The sequence below is a fragment of the Pongo abelii genome, chromosome 18 (genome assembly GCF_028885655.2).
Source record: "Pongo abelii isolate AG06213 chromosome 18, NHGRI_mPonAbe1-v2.0_pri, whole genome shotgun sequence".
NCBI lineage: Eukaryota > Metazoa > Chordata > Mammalia > Primates > Hominidae > Pongo > Pongo abelii.
In genome coordinates, this window is record NC_072003.2 from 20466831 (window position 1) to 20481069 (window position 14239).

General features: G+C 50.5%; 2 protein-coding genes across 14 annotated transcripts in view; one reads left to right on the plus strand and one right to left on the minus strand.

The window, feature by feature from the left end:
- LOC129050924 (ubiquitin carboxyl-terminal hydrolase 31-like) overlaps window positions 1-14239 on the plus strand; it is a 363751-nt gene that overhangs the window by 168666 nt on the left and 180846 nt on the right. The window lies entirely within an intron of this gene.
- LOC100452602 (ubiquitin carboxyl-terminal hydrolase 31) overlaps window positions 9313-14239 on the minus strand; it is a 58402-nt gene continuing 53475 nt past the window's right edge. For 6 of the 7 annotated variants that reach the window (XM_063717633.1, XM_054534769.2, XM_054534766.2 and 3 more), the window contains 2 exons: window positions 14109-14182; window positions 9313-12355 (listed from right to left, as the gene is read on the minus strand). In XM_063717633.1, the coding sequence (XP_063573703.1) occupies window positions 9890-12355; window positions 14109-14182 (2540 nt within the window). In that variant the 3' untranslated portion in view covers window positions 9313-9889. The remainder of the gene's footprint in view (window positions 12356-14108; window positions 14183-14239) is intronic. The other variant, XM_054534768.2, reaches the window with a different exon arrangement.

Consider the following 14239-nt stretch of genomic DNA (forward strand, 5'->3'; position numbering starts at 1 on the left):
GTGCATCCCAAGGGGCTCATTGGGCCTGAATTCCAAATGGAGGCACGCGACCCTTTGCTGACTAGCAGTCACATGCCAGCTCTGCGTTCCTGGAAGTGTTGGAACTTTCATAGCTGTCTATTCATGCTGCCGGAATCAACCGAGGCCAGAAAAATCCCAATTTGCCCTCTGGACCAAACCAATAGACTGCTACCAGGCTCTACCAAACAGAACGAAGCAAGTCTGCCTCCCTTACCTGCATAAAGCCCAGAATGAGATCCTGGGCAGGGATTCCCTTGTGGAAGACAATCCCACCTTTCGTCTCTGGAACGCACTTTTGTTTTGTTCCAAAGGCAGCATCTCCCAGTTTGCAAACTGCTTGCTGGAATAACGTCTCTTTCCCTTTTTTTTTTTTTTTTTTTCTTTTTTTGAGACGGAGTTTCGCTCTTGTTGCCCAGGCTGGAGTGCAATGGCGCAATCTCGGCACTTACCGCAACCTCCGCCTCCCAGATTCAAGCAGTTCTCCTGCCTCAGCCTCCCAAGTAGCTGGGATTACAGGCATGCACCACCACGCCCGGCTAATTTTGTATTTTTAGTAGAGACAGGGTTTCTCCATGTTGAGGATGGTCTCGAACTCCTGACTTCAGGTGATCCACCCGCCTCAGCCTCCCAAAGTGCTGGGGTTACAGGTGTGAGCCACCGTGCCCAGCCCGTCTATTTCCTTTTAAAAGAAACTTTTTTTAGTGGACTTGTTGACACATCTAAGGTGAGAACAGCTGAACATAAAGCTCCACACTGAGCTTCCTGATAGCCAAGTTGAAAAGGGAAATATGGAAATATGAATCTTACACAAGTCACATTATCTAATAAAAGGAAGCATGTCAGACTTTCAAGAAAGACAGTACTTTAGCCCATAAGGCAATACAAGAAATTTTTTAGGGAATTCTTTTCAAAAGGAATATTGGACAAGTTAGGGGAGGATGTTTTAAATCTCAAATGACACTCACTACAGGGCCTAGAACATGGTAAATGCTCAATGAATATTTGTTGAATGAATGTAGTAAAAATATAACATTAAATCATAACTCTCGCATAAAATTTATGTAGGCACTTAGAAGTCAAAGAAAATAGCTTTCTAGTGACCTGATGAGCTGCAGGAGAACACATTTGGAGAATCTAGAGAGATGAATAAATAGCCACCGAAGAGTGTTTCTCAAATATTAGTTGAGCCACACAACTGAGAGAAGCAGACAGGTCCACACCAAGGTTCCTGTGGATGCCGAGGCCTGGTGGTCTGTGTTGTTGATGGACAGGAGACCCAATGCTCTGCTGGGCTTATCAACTACAGTCGGAGGCCCAGGTGGGCCTTACTACGGAGCATCATGGTCTCGTTCTCATCTTCTCGAAACACAGAGAGAGAGGAAAGAAGCAGCCTAGACCCCCGAGTCACGAAGCGGACAGCACGGTGGCGGTGGGTGTAGACACGGCGGTGGGTGTACACATGGTGGCCGTGGGTGTAGACACAGTAGCAGCACTGCACGGTGGCAGTGGGTGTACACATGGTGGCAGTGGATGTAGACACGGTGGCAGTGGGTGTAGACACGGTGGAGGTGGGTGTAGACACGGTGGCGGTGGGTGTAGACACGGTGGCAGCACCGCACAGTGGAGGTGGGTGTAGACATGGTGGCAGTGGGTGTAGACACAGTGGAGGTGGGTGTAGACACGGTGGCATTGGGTGTAGACACGGTGGTGGTGGGTGTAGACACGGTGGCAGCACCACACAGTGGAGGTGGGTGTAGACACGGTGGCATTGGGTGTAGACACGGTGGCGGTGGGTGTAGACACGGTGGCAGCACCGCACGGTGGAGGTGGGTGTAGACACGGTAGCAGCACCGCACGGTGGAGGTGGGTGTAGACACGGTGGAGGTGGGTGTAGACACGGTGGAGGTGGGTGTAGACACGGTGGTGGCACCGCACGGAACACTCAAAGCCCACTTTCTGGCTGTGATGGCCGAGGAGAGCTGCCCTCCCCTCCGAGTGGCCCGTCCTAGGTACCCTTGAGCCTCACAAGCTCAGTTGCCAACCTCCCGGCTTCAGGGAGGGGTGGAGCAGCAGGCGGGGCAGGAAATTCACCACCAGGTTGTGCAGGGCAGGGCGGGAGAGCAGAGGGAGACGCTCACGCCCCCCCGCAGAAGCCGTGGGCGCTGATGAATGCCAGTCAGCCCACAAATCCCTGGCACCTTGACTGAGACAACGACCGCGGCTGCTTTCATTACACTTAGGAGTTGTGAGCTACCGCGTCAATTACTTTTATTTCTTCAACTAGCTTCCTGTGAAGCTAACTCACCTCCCCAGATTGTCTCCCAGTTTCTTCGTCTGTAAAATGGGGCTGGCAGCAGTGCCCGCCTGCAGGCCTGTGCTGGGACCGAGCTGCGTGTGCTGTGTGTCCTGTGTCTGGCAGATAAGAAACAGTCGGCTAGAGGTAGCTTTTCTCGTGGTTATTTTTCCCGAGAGCACTGGCAGGCATTTTTCCTCTCTGCCATCCTCCCGGCACTGCACACTGTGTCGGGCCCCTGGTGGATTTGCAGATCTAACCCTTGTACGGACATAAACCACACCAGGAACACAGAAGAGAAGCCGAAGTGTGGGTGCCGCCCCCAGGGAGCCCCCGCAGTCTGCCCAGGCTCAGCCTCCCACCCACAAGGAAGGCTGTGGATTAGGAGAGTGAGGAAAATGCCCTTCAAAATACGTGATGCATAAAAAACACAAATGTTCACTGCAGATTCATTTGTAATAGCAGAAAACTGGAGGCAACTTTCAAGCTGTCCTTCAGCAGGTAAAGGGTGAACTGCATGAAAAGCAGCAAGCAAGCGGGTGCACAGTGTTGCAGGTGAGCCTCAGGGGAACTGGGCCGAGTGAAGGGAGACAATCTCAAGCTGACAAAGTCACAGAAACGGAAAGCAGATCAGCGGGTGTCAGCGGTCAGGGGTCAGGGGCCAGGGAGGGGGTGGGAGGTGGCTGTGGCTGGAAAAGGAGCAGGAGAGATGCTCGTGGGATGGAAATGTCCGGCATCTGCACAGGGATCTGCACACAGGGCACAACTGCCCAGCTCTAGACACACTCACACACACACTCCCTCACACACACACGGGACACAACTGCCCAGCTCGTCCCTCACACACACATGTGCACACACTCCCTCTCACACACATGCACACACACTCACATGGGACACAACTGCCCACAACTAAACACACTCACAAGTGCACACTCCATCACACACACACACGTGCACACACACACTCCCTCACACATGTAAGCACACACGCACACATGCTCACACACTCCCTCATTCACACACACACACTCCCTCACATGCACACACCCTCCATTCACACACACAAGCACACACAACCCTCCCTCACTCACACATGCAAGCACACTCATGTGCACATGCTCACACACATCCTCACTCACACACACACTTCCTCACACACACCCACCCACATGCACTCACACACATGCACACACACTCCCCTCACTCATGCACACATACACACACTTCCTCACACACTCACACATAAGCATACTCATACATGCTCACAACCCTCCCCTCCCTCATACACTCACACCCACATGCACACCCTCGTACATACACATATGCTCACACAGTCCCTCTCACACACACTCCCGGTCCCTCACACACACAAGCACACACACATGCACACACTCATGCACTCCCTCCTTCACACACATTCACGCTCCTCGCACACACTCATACTCACACCCACATGCACACATGCACACAGACACACTGATACACACACACAGACACCCACATGCACACAGACACACACACAAGCATACCCATATGCATACATACAGACACACTGATACACTCACATGCACACCCACATGCACACACACTGATACACACACACATGCATACCAACATGCACACATACACGTAGACACACTGATACTCTCACACACTCACACGCACCCCCACATACAGACACACACACACCCACATATACACAGACGCACTGACAGACTCACATGCACACCCATACACATACACTGACACACACATACCCATACTGACACACATGCTCACACCCAGTGTATGTGCAGCTGGTGCCATCCCCCCTCAGGCACTGGATCCCATCGGTGACCACTCCTTGCTTTGCAAGATGCTGCTGTGGGGGGAACTGGGCAAAGGGAACAGGCACTCCCTGCATTATTCCTTACGACTGTGTGTGAATCTGCAATTATCTCAAGAGAACCGTTTAAAGCAAGAGGACTATGTGGGAGTGGACACCAGCTCCCTGGCCCTGTCCTGCTCTTGCCGCAGCCCCCACCTGCCCGAGGCCTCTGCTGTGGGAACTGGAACCTCCCTCACAGGAAGGGCGTGACCTCATGTTTACCAGCCCTGCCCTGAGCGCAGAGCCCTTCGTGGAAATTGGTGCCTTGTTGTCATGAGAGGAAGGTCGAGGCTGGGAGAAACCTCAGGTTCTTGTGGGCATGGCGCTGCCTCGCGGTTTGATTGCAGGAGGACTTACGGCGGCTCCGAGATGGGTGGCTTGGCCTGGAACAGGAGGAGCCAGGGCGAGGGCAGCTGCTGGGCGCCATGACCCTGGCTCCTACTGCAGGCTTTCCTCTGGGCCCCCTGTTCCAGAACCTTCTCCCTCTCAGGCCACCTGTGTCTGTGCCCCTCAGGAAGCAAGCAGGCTTTCTGCAGACCAGGCTCTCTCCACCCTCCAGGAGGCGTGGCTGTCAGAGGAGCCGGCTGGCGCCCCACTGCTCTCCAAGCCAACCAGCACCAGGTGTGAAAGGAGTCAAATGTGTCCCAACGTATAAACGATGTTTATCCTGACTAGACAGGCAGCATCTTGATGTTTTACATTCTGTTTTAGCTTCCTAGACTAACCTCGTGTACTCAGCTTCTAAATGAGTGTCAGGCCCCTCAAGTAGATGCCGTGAGCAGCTGCTGTGTGCACGTGTGTGTGCTTGTATGTGTGTGTGTGTGTGAGGACGTGTGTGAGCATGTGCGCATGTGCTGAAGGTGCCAGCTCAGGACGACCAAGCATTACGTGTTCAGGAATTTTGCAAGCTGGTTGTTAAACAGAGCCATTACTAAAAATTCAATTCGATGGGCTTATCGAGTTTATAAAATTACACGAACCCATGCTCTGGGGTCGCTGACATCTGTTCTATGGTGGAAATACAGTCACGCACCACATAACAATGTTTTGATATGGTGGAAATACAGTCACGCACCATATAACAATGTTTTGGTCAAGCAGGGTGGTCTCATAGGATTGTAGCGCCATATTCTTACTGTCCTCTCCCGGGTTAGTTGTGTTTGGACACACATACACCACTGTGTTGCAGTCGCCTGTGGTATTTGGTACAGGAGCCTGCACACAGGAGGCCCGGCCATCCAGGCATGTGTAAGTCACCATGAGGCCCGCACAGCAAAATCACCCAGCCATGTATTTCTCAGAGTGCATCCCTGTCGCGAAGCCATGGTGAGTGTGAACGCAGGGAGTGCTGCCTGCACCTCCTCCCACCTAGGAGTGTCTCACGCCCTCCCCCAACCCCGTTTTTTCCTGAGTCATTTGTTAAACCTTGGCCCCGCTTGTGACTGGCAGTTTGAAATGCCCTGTTCAAGTCAGCTCCCCTCCCTGGCGCACACCACCTTCCTGTTTCCTGTGAAGAGGGCTGAAGGGAGGCTGTGGGGGCTCAACGTGTGACCAGTAGGTACTCAGCTGGGAGCGGTGCACACTCCAACTCAGGGTCCAGAGCTGTCATCCCACAAGGTCCTGCCTCTCGACTCATGCCTACCTCCGAGGTAAGGACCATCTGCCCACAGCCTGGGCTTTAAGGCGCTGCAGCTGGAAACTGTCAGCCCACCTGGAATGGTCCCCTGAGATGTGGCTCTGTGAAGGGCTGGGGCAGGTTCTGGCTCCGGGCACGTGGACTCGCCCACCCAGGTCCAGGACCCAGGCACAGAGGCTGGGCTGATTCCTGGGGGTCTCTCTGTGCCCTCCCTGAGCAGCCCCTGGGGGATTTGCAGGGTGTGGGGTCTTTGTGGGGCCTTGTCCTTCAGAGCTTCCTATTTGCCCCTTTCAAATTGATTGAAGAAACCTTGGGGGGTCAGGAGAGAGCCGAGAATCAGGACTGAGTGAGAACAGCGAGCTGCCCTCCAAGGCCACCTCTGACTGGGGAGGCTCCCGCGTGGCTTTGCAGTCACTGGGCTGATGAGGCCTTCCGCCCTTACAACACAGGTTCAACTACAATACCTCAAACTCAACCCCAACAGCTATGAAAGCAGCATCGGGGAATTGGAACGAAATCACTCCCGATCCCACCTCTGCTACATCCGAGCCGTGTCTGTTCCTGCGTTCATTTCCTGCAATTTTACTCCCCAGCATTCGTGTTTTCATGTGGTTCTAACTAAGGCCCCAGAGGCTACAGCCCCACACCGTCCTTGCAGAAGCTGTAGCTCATCTCCTTCGCTATTTTAATTGAATGGGCACCAAGCGTTTGCCCTGGACCACCTGTGAAAGGCACCGAGGGAGAAGCCATGGGCTCAGGACCCCCCGGCCAGGGCTCGCCTTAGGACCCTTTACATATTTGAAGGGAGGCCAGGAAAGTGCGACCACAGTTTCACTCTCTTATCACTCTGCCTGCATTTTTCAGGCTTCAATAAAAGCACATGCAATTAGAGGGGCTCTGTTCTTCCTGGAGAAAGAACACTGCAAATTACAGGGTATCTCTAATGAGCCATGGACCGGAAGACAGCATCACTGACCCCTCATCATCTCAGACTCCCCTCTTGCCTCTCCCACCATGACTGGCTGGATGACCAAGTAGGGGCCTGAGTGTTCAGCTACAAAGACAAGCAGCTCCATGCAGCCTCCAGAGAGGAAGAGAGGCAGGTGGCTAGAGAGCCCCATGTGACAGATGGGCTGGTCCGGGCAGGAGGAAGGAGGGCAGGGGCTGGAGAGCCCCTGAGGACCAATGGGGCTTCTTGGCTTAAATGCCATGGGTGGGAGCTGGGGCAGCAGGGGTTCATGAGGCACTCACCTGGATTATCTGTCATTGTTGTAGCTCATACAGTCCAAGGGCCTCAGACTATAAATGTGTGGTGGTGAATTAACTACCTGTTGTGACGTTATCCTGGTCCTGTGAAGATTTACAAGGAGCCGTGTCACTCCTCTGCCAAAACCCTGGACTGTCCTCCTGTCCCCCTTGGCACAAATCACAAAGCCCCATCGTGCACACAGGAGCCCGGGTGCTCAGGCCTTACCCAGCAGCTCCAGGCCTCCTGGCTCCAACCCTCTGCCTTCTTGCTTTCCCTTCAGCAGGACAGATCTCTCCCTTCCCGGGGCCTTTGCACATTCCCTCTGTAGGAATGCTCTGTCCTGCTCTCTGCAGGAATTCCCTCTGCAGGAATGCTCTGTCCCCAGCGATCTGTGTTGCTTCTCCCTGTGGACACCTGAGAGGGAGATTTCCTCGACTACACAATGTCGAATAACTGGCCCTTACCTGCATCTGCCCTGCTTTATTTTTCTGGGTAACACGCAGGTAACACGCCTCACCACCTGGCCTGCTCACTGATGTGACCGCTCATCGACCCTCCCAGACTCAATGGGGTGAAGATATCTCATTCCTAATTGCATCTCACTTAGCAGTGATAAACAGAAGAGGAATCCACATTCAGACAGTCGATGCTTCCAGTGTTTCCTCCAATACTCGAGAATCTGCTCCACAGGTGAACGGACTTCTCCAACTGCTGATAGAAATGGTAGTACTCGTGGTGGTGGGAACCCACACCCACCCTCAGACACCAACTCGCAGCATCTCCGCAGGCCCAACAGCCCCCGCTCCAGTGGCGCAGAGACCCCCGAAGGCCGGCACCTGGATGTTCCCCTTGAGCTATTCACTTAAGAAAAAACAGTCCATTCTCCACCGGGCACTCTTCTCATTCATTCTGAGAATTGAAAATCAGGCTTTTTATTTGTTTGTTTTGTTTTTAACCTCAAACAGCATTGTTTCTAAACTATGGGGAGTGAATCCAAATCTGAAGACAGAATGGACTGAACTTCAGGGATGCCTGGGCTGCTGGCTCTCAGCTCACCCGTGCCCACCTACCCCGTGCCCACCCGCTTTACTTACCATCCTTGAAAGTCTTCTCAGTCTCAGCCATGGCCCATGGCAGCCCAGGCAGCCCTTGCCTTCTGCTCCCTGCGAGGGAGCCCCTGGAGGGCGGCAGTGGAAGAGACGCTCTGAAGCCTCAGAACAGCTCCAGAGACCAGCAGGCAGCCCTTCCATTGCTGTGTGCTGGCCTGACATCCGCCCGCGTGAACCCCCTCGCACACACACGTACACGCACACACATGTACACGCACACACATGTACACGCACACACACAGATTACCCACATGCCCATTCAAACCGCAACTTAATAACAAGGAACTGAAAAAAAAAAGGCTATTAGACCCAAATGAGAATCATAAGGTGGATCCCAATGAGAATTGTCTGCAGCATCGCAGTCACCGCTGTGTCTGAGACAGGATTTTCCATTTCAGCAGCAGATCTAAACCTGATGCCCAGGACCTGTTTTAAGCAGTGAATCAAAGATCACAGAAGTTAAAGTTTGGCAAGTTTTCGATGTCAAGGAGATGGAAAGCCTAAAATCAGTTTCTGAACCACTAAATTAGAGAGAACAGCCTTGCTCATGAATTTTCCAGAATTCCACAAACAATTAAGAAGACCCAGGGTAGGAAACACATACGATTTGTTTTCTTTGATGGTTAAGTTGGTTTAAGGCACAGAGTGAGAACACAGGTAAAAAGAAGCAACTGTTCAAGCCCCAAGGAGAATCCAGAACCGACCCAGCCCCCATGGAGAATCCAGGATCCATCCAGCCCCCAAGGAGAATCCAGAACCGACCCAGCCTCCAAGGAGAACCTAGAACCGATTCAGCGCCCCCAGAGATCCCAGAACCGACCCAGCCCCCATGGAGAATCCAGGATCCATCCAGCCCCCAAGGAGAATCCAGAACCGACCCAGCCTCCAAGGAGAACCCAGAACCGACTCAGCACCCCCAGGGATCCCAGAACCGACCCAGCCCCCAAGGAGATCCCACAACCGACTCAGCCTCCAAGGAGAACCCAGAACCGACTCAGTGCCCCCAGAGACCCCAGAACCGACCCAGCCCCATGGAGAATCCCCCTCTCCAAGAAACACCCAAGAATGATCAATAAATACTTCATAAAAAAAAAAAATTTTCTGGAATTCACATTTTAAAAATAAAAAACCAAACAGGTGAATTTAACTTTTATTTAACTCAATATATCTAAAATACCAAATATCATTTCAATATATAATAAATATTAAATTACTAGACTATTTTACAGTTTTTGGTCTTATGGCTTTGACATGTGGTGTGTAATTTAAGCTTATAGCACATCTCAATTTGGACTATCGCATTTCAAGGCTCGGTAGTCACCTGTCATTAATGGCTACTGTAATGGGCATTAAAAGTCTAAGAACTTGTCTTCTGTAGTTTTCCTACATAGGGAGATAATTTCTGGGCAGTCTGTTGTCAGTATATGGCCCTTTGAAAATGATGCCTAGTTGTTATTGAAACAGAATAAATTGGCCATTGGGCATTTGGTACAAAAAAAAAAAAAAAAAAGAGCTTACTCTATACAGGCATTGGGGGCTAAGCAGTGAAAAAAATCTAAGCACCTACACTCAAGGAGTTTATAGTCAAAGTGACTGAAATACAAATAAACTAGCAGTTCTAACAGTGAGAAAAGCTTAGGGTTCTGGGAGTGGGGGAGTGATGAAAAAATGCTTATCATATGATAGGTGCACAATCAATACTTAAATGAATTTATGTATTGCAAAAATGATGAATAAATAGAATCAACAACATAACAGACGCCTTCCTCCAACACAATAAAAATAAAACAAAAAACAAACACAAAAGAAAACAAAACAAAAAACGGTCAAAACAGTCAGGAGGTTTCTTGAGTCTCCTGATATCATCAGCTCGATGAAATGGTACAGGTCTCAGGTGACACTGGACGGGAGGTGTTTGTGGTCTCAGAAAATCATCAACTGGAGAAGGTGGAACAGGTACCAGAAGACACTCGGGAGGTGTCTTCAGGCTCAGAGAATCATCAACTGCAGAAGGTGGAAGGGGTGCGAAAAAACACTCGGGAGGTTCCTTGGGTCTCCTAAAATCATCAGCTCGAGGAAATGCTACAGGTCCCAGGCGACGCTCAATGGGAGGTGCCTGTGGTGTGAGAAAATCATCAACTGGAGAAGGTGGAAGGGGTACCAGAAGACACTCGGGAGGTGTCTGCAGCCTCAGAGAATCATCAACTGGAGAAGGTGGAAGGGGTGCAAAAAAACAGTCAGGAGGTTTCTTGAGTCTCCTAATATCAGCTCGATGAAATGGTACAGGTCTCAGGTGACACTGTAGTTGAGGTGTTTTTGGTGTGAGAAAATCATCAACTGCAGAAGGTGGAAGAGGTACCACAAGACACTTGGGAGGTTTCTTCAGGCTCAGAGAATCATCAACTGGAGAAGGTGGAAGGGGTGCAGAAAAACAGTCAGGAGGTTTCTTGAGTCTCCTGATATCATCAGCTCGAGGAAATGCTACAGGTCCCAGGCGACAACGCTTGATGGGAGGTTCCTGTGATGTGAGAAAATCGTCAACTGGAGAAGGTGGAAGGGGTAAGAAAAAACAGTCGGGAGGTTCCTTGGGTCTCCTAAAATCATCAGCTTGAGGAAATGCTACAGGTCCCAGGTGACGACGCTTGATGGGAGGTGCTGGTGGTGTGAGAAAATCATCAACTGGAGAAGGTGGAAGGGGTACCAGAAGACACTGGTGAGGTGGCTTCAGGCTCAGAGAATCATCAACTGGAGAAGGAAGGGGTGCGAAAAAACAGTCAGGAGGTTTCTTGAGTCTCCTGATATCATCAGCTCGAGGAAATGCTACAGGTCCCAGGCGACAACGCTTGATGGGAGGTTCCTCTGATGTGAGAAAATCGTCAACTGGAGAAGGTGGAAGGGGTAAGAAAAAACAGTCGGGAGGTTCCTTGGGTCTCCTAAAATCCTCAGCTCGAGGAAATGCTACAGGTCCCAGGTGATGACGCTTGATGGGAGGTGCTGGTGGTGTGAGAAAATCATCAACTGGAGAAGGTGGAAGGGGTACCAGAAGACACTCGGGAGGTGTCTTCAGGCTCAGAGAATCATCAACTGGAGAAGGTGCAAGGGGTGCAAAAAAAAAGTCAGGAGGTTTCTTGAGTCTCCTGATATCATCACCTCGAGGAAATGCTACAGGTCCCAGGCGACAACGCTTGATGGGAGGTTCCTCTGATGTGAGAAAATCATCAACTGGAGAAGGTGGAAGGGGTAAGAAAAGACAGTCGGGAGGTTCCTTGGGTCTCCTAAAATCCTCAGCTTGAGGAAATGCTACAGGTCCCAGGTGATGACGCTCGATGGGAGGTGCCTGTGGTGTGAGAAAATCATCAACTGGAGAAGGTGGAAGGGGTACCAGAAGACACTCGGGAGGTGTCTGCAGCCTCAGAGAATCATCAACTGGAGAAGGTGGAAGGGGTGTGAAAAAACAGTCAGGAGGTTTCTTGAGTCTCCTAATATCATCAGCTCGATGAAACGGTACAGGTCTCAGGTGACACTGTAGTTGAGGTGTTTTTGGTGTGAGAAAATCATCAACTGCAGAAGGTGGAAGAGGTACCACAAGACACTCGGGAGGTGTCTTCAGGCTCAGAGAATCATCAACTGGAGAAGGTGGAAGGGGTGTGAAAAAACAGTCAGGAGGTTTCTTGAGTCTCCTGATATCAGCTTGATGAAATGGTACAGGTCTCAGGTGACACTGGACGGGAGGTGTTTGTGGTCTCAGAAAATCATCAACTGGAGAAGGTGGAAGGGGTACCAGAAGACACTCGGGAGGTGTCTTGAGGCTCAGAGAATCATCAACTGGAAAAGGGGAAATTGGTATGAAAAGACCCTCGGGAGGTGTCTTGAGTCTCGGAAAATCATCAGCTCGAGGAAGTGGTTCAGGTCCCAGGGCACACTCGTCTTGAGGTGTCTCTCTTCTCAGAAAATCATCAGTTGTTGAATGTGGTTGAGGTCCTAGTAGACACTGTAGTCGAGAAAGAGTCAGCAGTCTCAGACACCCTTTAACTGATGGATGTGGTTGACCTCTCAGATCACACTGAGGTGGAGGAGTTGGCTTGTGGCCCATCCTTTTTCTTAAAGTTTCAGCCATGAGGTAGGGCCAGTAGGGCAACCCTGAGGAATGATGGTGCTCCACTGCCGCCATCCTGACCTGTAGGGCCGAAGGAGGAAATGTTTTCACACATATTCATTTGATGGACAAAATTACCGCCACCAACACAGGCTGCACCTTCTGTTGCTGGTGATAGATTTTTGCACCTTTCCCTCCTCCAGGTTTCAAAATAGCAGTATCAGTGTCATAATATCACCCTTCCACTGAGTACTGCCCACAGCTGGGGAGTAAAGAAAAGTCACTGGGACACACTGTTGTCTCCACATGCCACTGTGTCTGTTTGCAAATGGAGGCAGGCTGGGGTCCTGCCCCAGGGAAGACAGAGTCATAACAGGGTAATAAAGAAGCATGTTTGAGACACAGGAGTGTCTATGTCTATCCTCTTTCCTCCCTCACAGCCAGCACCAGAGCATGTTTCTTGCACCAGGTCAACAGAGAGTAAGAGAGGCATGAAAAGCCCATTGTCCACACATGTTGCAGCTTCTTTTTGGAGAATGTTTTCCAGGCCTTTTATGTTCTGTCTCTGATTCTCAGAACTCTGCAAGGTCAGTGTGACCACCCTGCTCCAAATCGAAGAAAACAGAGGTTTCCAGAGGAAGGAGAAATTGTGCCCAGGGTCACACAGCTTGCAAGAGGCAGAGTGGAAGTTGATTCCAGCTCTGCCTGCGGGACCCTCTCATTTCCCCTCTGTTTCCCTTCTGGACAAAGGATCTTCTTCACTCTGGAGGTGCCACCCATGAGAACAAAGAGCTCTGGAGAGATGTGGATTCCTGAAGAGCTTCAGGGGAACTGGGAGAGGGATTTCTGACAGAACAATCTTATCTCAAGAAGTCAGTTAGACATGGCTGTAATATTTCTTTTCACTCCCAGGTAATACCAAATTGTAAGTGCACTACGACATAAAGAATACCCCATGGAAAAATGAGGTGGGAATTCTAAAGAAAGCAAGTTTTAAAACTGTGTTTCACTTCAAGTGTACAAGTCCCATCATGTGTAATCATAGGACTCGGCAGCTTTTGAAGGTACAGAGGCCACACAAGAATCAGCTTAGCTGAGCATCATTTAAGGCCTTCATTTGGAATTGTCCCTGTAGGTAATAAGTTACATTCACTCTTCACTAATTTACAGTCAGGGCCTATTTGCTATTACAAATATGGAACCTCTGACACTTAGAATATTAGATCAGGGGCCCCACTGGGTGGGTATGAAGGTGTTTTTGCACAACACGGTTACCAACAGGGATGGGACTGTGATGAACTATGGAATTGGCCTTGTCAAAGAGCATTCAAAATTGCACAAAGCACAAAATAATGTTAGATTAATGCGTTTTCACTATTTTCACTTCTCGGAATACAGCAGATATTTCAAACGTTAATCACCTACATTATAGCAGAATGCAAACAAAATCACAGCAAAAGAAAATCCCACATATTTCAGAAATGAGACCCCACAACATCTTGGGTAAGGTGGATCAGTCAGAGTTCACCGCGCCATGAGACCTACAGTACTGGAGGTCAGTGGTGCCTCCTCGTGTTATTTCTGGAAACAGAACAGTAAAAGCCCTTCAGCCCTCGGTCCCTGAGCTTTTATGGATTCTGGAGGTGCCACCAACGATGATCAGCTGGGAATGGAGAAGCCTGAAAGCTCATGGAGAAGATTTTGCTTCTCAAGAAGTCGAGACAGAAAAGGCACCACAGAACCCACAGAGCAGAGGCCAGGCCAGGAGAGGGCATTGTCGGAAAAGACCAAAGCGTCCTGATATAGGAAGAGTGAAAACGTCCCCAGCATTTACCTTTGTCTTCTCTGTGTTTTCAGCTGGGACGCCGCTGCTGTTCCTCATGGGAACCCAATGAGGTCCTGAATCTGCTAAGGGCCAGAGAAGGGAATGGGGCTAAATCTGGCTTGCATGTTCTGTGCAGAATA